This window comes from Atta colombica, unplaced genomic scaffold (assembly GCF_001594045.1).
Source record: "Atta colombica isolate Treedump-2 unplaced genomic scaffold, Acol1.0 scaffold187, whole genome shotgun sequence".
NCBI classification, from domain to species: domain Eukaryota; kingdom Metazoa; phylum Arthropoda; class Insecta; order Hymenoptera; family Formicidae; genus Atta; species Atta colombica.
In genome coordinates this window covers 513245-520213 of record NW_017259279.1, presented here as the reverse complement: position 1 = coordinate 520213, position 6969 = coordinate 513245, and the positions used below count along the sequence as shown (strand labels likewise).

Genomic DNA, 6969 nt, shown 5'->3' with positions numbered 1-6969 from the left:
ATAATATAAATTTATGTATTAAATATATATTTTGTAGGTAATTATTTAGATTAGAAGAGCCCTTGAGTCACCTCCAACAGGTTTTATCCGTCGCTCGTTATTCATTATAAAATTATTAATAATCAAAATTGATTATTATTTCTCCGCTTTGAATGAAAATTGACTTTAGGGAGGAGATGTGGAGTAATCCAACTAAATACAGTCGATTTTCCATGCAAAACGAGAACCCCACCTTCTCTCTGCCTAAGGGAAATTGATCGCTTCTAGGGGAGATGGGATGAACTTCACTTCTCGTGGGAAGTCGTATACCTCTAGATAGAAGAGAAATGTGGGGTGGATCTTGCTTCGCGAGAAAAGTTACAAAATCAAATTTTCTATTTTAGTAATAAACTCTGTGCTTTAAAAACAAAAATTATGTTAAAAAATTATATTTTCAAAGAAAATTTTTTAGAGCAAAAATTTATTTTGAAACAAAGTTTTGTTTTATATAGTAGACAAAAGAACGATTTATTTCTTAAATTTATTTCTTAAATTTATTTTGTTAATAATTTTTTAACGAATAACGAACGACGGCTAAAACCTGTTGGAAGTTACTCAGGATATGATCTCTTTAACATATGTTAAAGTCATTGAGAGAAGGATTCCTTTAATCTTAATAATTATTATTTTATAAAATAAATAAGAATTATTGCAACATGCTTTATAGGCAACGGAAGTGCCGAAAATGGTTGAGGAGAGCCGTTTCAGCTTTAAGCTTCGTCGCACGTCATTCTTGCGTGATTCAAATTTCAACTACAATAATAATGATGTAGTGGATGTCTGATCACGCTTGAACGGATGACCCAGCATTGCACTACAAGGAGTATTTTCTTTCGTATGCTGATGCCGGCTATCTGACACACGAGATAACAGTACTTTTTGTCTTCGTGCCATAACAAGTCTTATTATGTATATAAATATGCATATACATACATCTTAACCGATTTTAGCGTTAAAAACAAAAGGTATTGAAAATTTTTACAATATAATTGAAGTACTAATCTATTGTTAAAGTGGCATTAGAGAATCTACTAGTTTTATTGATGTCGCGTGTTTACACGCAACTGTAAATTTCTAAGCCGTAAATGAACTTAGTTACGTATTCACATATTAATCATATATGTTTTGTGTACGAAGACCAGTTATTTTTAATCCTTCGTTGGCACACTTTTATAAAGTTTCACGGTTATATTAGATTAAATTGGCCAATTACTGCCGTTCTAAAACTATCCGTCTGAAAACGATACGAACAAAAAAAATATAGAATTAAATACTATAGAATGTGTTTTATTAATGATAGCGTTTGAACCAAATAACAATAGGTTAAACATTTTTTAAAGATGTATACGTAAAAAAGTAAACTGTAACATAAAAAATCGTAACATCTTCATTTTTTAATTTTTTTAGTTGAAATTTTGAAACTCCTAAAATATAGTACTTTCAAATGAAAATATGTACTAGTGCGCGTTCGAAAGAGAAGGTTCAATTACGAGCTAATTATACAGCCTGAAATTCAGACTACTCATTTTGATCCATGGTGACAACGAAGGGTTAACCGCGCATTTCGATCTTTTTATTAAGATATTTGACGTTTTCAGTGAGATTAAGCCTCATTTCAATTCTTTGGCGATACGTTACGATGCCACGTAAAGATATTATTAGCGAAAGCGTTCATTGAAGATCCGTTTCGTTATGTACATACTTATATGTGGTTTGTCTTCGCATTTTAACAGCGAGAATGTCTGGAACAAACGGGACACATCACAATTTCGGTGAAACAAGCCAAATTTCCATATAGAATATTAAGAATATGGCAACTATGAAATAGGATAATATGTAAAGGAAGCGTGAGTGTCTTCCAAGATCACAAGTTACAGCAATGACATCACGTTCTTCATTCGAAAAGATAACATCCATTATAATATTTTTCCATCGAATGCAACATTCTTTTACTGTGATTAATTCGTAGAAATGAATTTAAATACGTTCAGTCTAGTTGAAGTTCCTATCATGCAACAATATGTTTTACTATCTATAGACAAGTGTATTAGCAGATGGATTCTTCTGCTATGTAAATTCTAAATAGCAATTTTTTACTTATATTTATGCAGCTAATAGGTTTTTAACCGGAAGATAGAATTGATCGCGCATATAAAACGAAAACTTATCTTTAACGGAAAATCGTTAACGGACAGGTTTTTCCGCATAAGTTGATATTTGTTATTTTGCGGAAATTCTGAATCGATCTAAAATTTTTTTTACTGTAAGAATTGAATACAAATCAAGTAAAGCGTTAACAATCACTGGTAAACGTAAAGTTTACCATGGAAAATTTGTACGTGCAACCACAGTCGTGTTTTTTAACATTATTGACTGAGAGTGTAGATTTCTAGATATATATATTTTGTCATTCAGTGGAATAGAACTAATAATGCAATATTATTTATCGAGATACTTTCACGTTGCGAACATTCGAAGAGAATTTTTTTGTAATAAAAACGTTTTTGTAAGGTCGTAAAACGTAATTAGGTCGCTACGAAATTATATAATCTTGTATCGAAGACATATTTGCTCTTTTATATAGCGACAAATGCGTGTACATATATATGTAAAAAAAAAAAAAGATTTACGTATAATAATAAGGACGAACGAAATGGATCGTGGAGAATTCTTGTTGATCGAAGTGAAATAACGAGAAAAAAATCGAAACATCTCTTGTGAATTTTTTACCATGCTTAATTATCATTACATAATATTATTATTGATCCCTTATACAATGCTATATAGGATATGTGATTGTTACATTTTATTATAATATTACATTAACAAAGGAGAATATCTCCCTCACATTAAGCGAACGAATATATTAAAGTATCGTGTTAATAAAAATTATTGTATGCGTGTACGCGCGCGCGTGTGTATGTGTGTGTGAGTGTGTATGCGCATATACATATGTCGCAAGATATATTTAGGTTGTAAGAGATAAAAGTGTGTATGCGCATATAAGATAGAAGCGATTGTCCTATATATACGAAATGCGCAAGATCGTATAGTTATATAAAGTTTCTCAGACTTACAGTGGCATTTACTGTTAATAAGACTTCTAAGATTATTTTGAGAAAATCTTACATCAAAATGCCAAAATTGTAATAATTATTAAATGAGGAATATTTGAAGTTACCTAATCAAATTGTTCGAAATTTACGCGTCCAGATATATTTTAAAGTATCTTTCCTAGGATGGAATGTCTTAAATCCAGTAATCTTAAGACTGTCTCCATTTAGCCAATTAAATGATTGTGTGTCTCAAGATCATATACAAGATAGTTTTAAATATAAGATCTCCAACTGTGGCTAGTATAAGTAGTCCGTTGTTTTATATTCAAGATTATCTCAAGTCTGGTCATGAGCAGTCTTTGAAGCGGTATTCATAGTTCAATCTTATAAAGATATTTATAGTTCATATATTTATAGTTCAATCTTATATTCGATCGTCTTGAATCTAATAATAAACGATCTTAAGATTAAATCCACTTAATGAAATGATTGTATTGAATGTCTTGAGATTGTACTTAGGACAACCTTAAATATAAAATCGAATTCTTGAGATTGATATAATTTTACAAATATTACTGTACATATGTTTTATGTTCGTGCCTGAGCACGGGAATTTCGGACATTTTGATTAATCACAACTTTAAATAATTTTCATTTAAAAACTTTGGCATTTTAGTATTTAGTTAATTTTTATCTCAAAATGGTTTCGGGAGTCTGTCGTTAACAATGTAACTGAGGTAAGTCAGATACTCTATGTATAATTGTAACATTATGTAAGACATCTTTAAAATGAAAAAGGATATAAGGGTCCTAAAGAGTGTATTTCTTAATTTAACATATAGATTCCGCAAAAGGACGCGCTCTCGAACTTGCATGATTCATTGTAAGAAAGTCTTGCATTAATACTTAATCGAATCTACATAAGAGATAGTCTCTATTCATAAGAATGTTTTTGCGATATTTACTTTTAGATACGCGTCGTTCTTGACGGTTTTGGACTTGCTCCTAGGGCGTAATATTTTTAAATGCAGTCTCGCTTGTATTCATTTATTCGAGACTAAAAACTTACTCGTATATAATATACACGTCTTGTGCTGCATTATGAGTGATTTGTAAGCAGTGTACATGCACTGTTTATTCTGATGAGATGTATCTATGCGAGAGAAAATTAGACATCACATCGCGTCATAAAATGACTTGCTGTCTACTGTGCCAAAACACCTATTATACAACAATTACGCGGAACTTTTTTATGATTAGAAGGACTCGCTCCATTCTTGACCGATTCTCTGGTCCGTCGCGTTGTTTGTATCGCGTCATTTAATTCTCTCGCAGACAGATTCTATAATATTGTACATAATCGAAGACCCAGTAATCTTTCATTCCACGATATTACTTACTAACCGGAGTTAATTGCTTTAATTTATGTGTGTGTGTGTGTGTGTGTGTGTGTGTGTATTGCGTGTGTGTGCGCGCGTTAGCTCACACACAGGTAATACATATGTATATATGTGAGTGTGTTCCATTTCTACGCTCACATGCTGTAAGCATCAGTTCATCCTTATTGTCAATCAAATATTAAATAAGAACAAATAATGCTTAGAGCTGTCAAACGGAACGCATTCACAGACGTATATTAACAGGATGTTCCCAAATTAAATGTCAAAACTTCGAGAGTGAGGGAAATCATTAAACTAACAAAAAAAAAGTTTAGAGATTCGTTTTCGCTTTGTCTTAAAGAAAATCACAAAGAATTAAAAAATATTTTACCTGAAAGAAGTTCAATGATATTAAATCGGCAATTTTTAATAATTAATACCTCGTTTGTATTGCGAGAATTACAAAGTTGTAGAGATTATAATAGTTTCAAAAATTACAATTGTAATGATCACAAAAAAGTAATAGGCCATTCTAGAAAGATATTTACATGCATAAACTTGCACACAAATTTATAGCCTCGAAAAGTAACATAATTTTACCTTGTTATAGAAACATAATCTTACTTTGTTTTTGTTTGATGAAGATGCAACTATTGATTTATTATCGTATGTTTTATGTTTTATACTATTTTATTATATAGTAGTTTTATAAATTAATAGTAGTTTTATAAATTAATATTTTATCCAAATATTAATATTTTATCCAAATTATGTAGATATTTGTGAGATATTTTTGAGCAAGCCCTAGTGGGATATTCCAAATTTTTGGCACTTTACTAAAAAATCATTTTAAGAATAATAAGATTTATCAAGATCAAGGCTATCAGGGGGGGTTTTTTTCTTTTCATTTTTACGTAAAAGTAAAAATATGAGAAACAATGTTCTTGATCTTGACAAATATTATTAAGGTCATGGATCTGAACAATATTATAATGTTAATGCTGCACAATAGTACTTGAATTTTACTGAATCTACCAAAGAATTTCGAATTTCGCTCTAAAATTTTAGGAATGTATTCTCGAAGAGTTGTATTGTCGATGTATGAAAAAAAAAATCGATTTTTTTTACTTTGTAAATCAGGCGCTCTCCTTAATTTGAAATTAAATTTTTTATAAAATTTCGAAATCGGAAAAAACGATTTCCGAAACTCTACCCCATCAAATGAATCATCTCATCTCTTGTTCTATGTATATAAAAAACCTATAATACAATTATCAAAACAGTAATATTTTACAAGATACTTTTCATATTATATCAATATGTATCAGAATTAACTATATTCGAAAATTATTGATGTTTCGTCATCTCTAGCTCAATACTTTTATATATTATACATACATTATATGCAAAATAATTAGAGAAATTATATTACATAGAATAAAATTATAATTTCATTAAAATAGTGATAAACTTCATAAGATTTAAAAAATTTGATTTTTTTTCCAAAAATTAATTTGCCCTTCTTTTAAATCATATATCTTTTGTCTGAAACATTTTTATATAAAACTGAAAATAAAAAAATCTAGAAAGAAAATTTTGGAAAATGATCGATTAAAACGGGACATCCTGTGTATATATACATACATATATAAGAAGAATCAGATGCGTGTATGTGAGGTATGTGATGTATAGCGTACGTGTGATATATGAGATATATTAAAATCTTCCCTGGTATTCATTCCTGTACGCATTACACGATACATTTCTATATACATACGAATGCGAAAAAAATACATTATACGTACGCCTAAATATATTGTGAATATTAATGTCTCGATTGCATTCAACATCGCGTCGAATAGAGAATTTGAACGATTCATCGATGTTAACATTTGCAATTTATTTTGCCGGACTTAATACAAGTGCGACATTAATCCTTTAACAAATAAAATAAAGACTCATAACCGCATATGTAGAATTGAATGACTTTCATTTTCCATTTGGTTTAATTGTAGAATATCTTTTCACAAATTTCAGAACATACCTATGTGTAGCTATTATAAAAATATTATAATTATTTGCTATAACAATAAATTATATTAGATTTATTATTAATGATATTAGATACACAAAAGTATCACGTACTTCAAATAATATAAGATTATATAGTAATAGTAATTAATAATTAATCTTAACAATTTAACAATAAAATGAAAAATTGATAATGTTTTCGACAGCAATTAATGGTACAAAAGAATATTTTTATTTATAAATTTACTAATAGAAACATTCTTTTATGCTATTAATTGCTTTATTAATTACTTTATGCTATTTATAACATTATGCTATTTATAACAAAGCTGTATAGTTGTAGCATTATAATTCCTTATTCAATATAATTCTACATTTATATTAAAATATAAACATTTACATATAATAATAAAAAAATTAAATCAGGTATACATATGTGTAATAAAAATTAATATCAACTTAAA

At 29.0% G+C, this 6969-nt stretch overlaps 1 protein-coding gene across 5 annotated transcripts in view; it reads left to right on the top strand.

Moving 5' to 3' along the window:
- The window catches only part of LOC108686588 (F-actin-uncapping protein LRRC16A), a 12172-nt gene extending 10231 nt beyond the window's left edge, over nt 1-1941 (top strand). For 4 of the 5 annotated variants that reach the window (XM_018191964.1, XM_018191963.1, XM_018191962.1 and 1 more), the window contains 2 exons: nt 707-1004; nt 1773-1941. In XM_018191964.1, coding sequence (XP_018047453.1) covers nt 707-823 — 117 coding nt within the window. In that variant the 3' untranslated portion in view covers nt 824-1004; nt 1773-1941. Of the gene's footprint in view, nt 1-706; nt 1005-1772 lie in introns of those variants that run through there. The other variant, XM_018191965.1, reaches the window with a different exon arrangement.
- Nucleotides 1942-6969: the final 5028 nt, after the last annotated feature.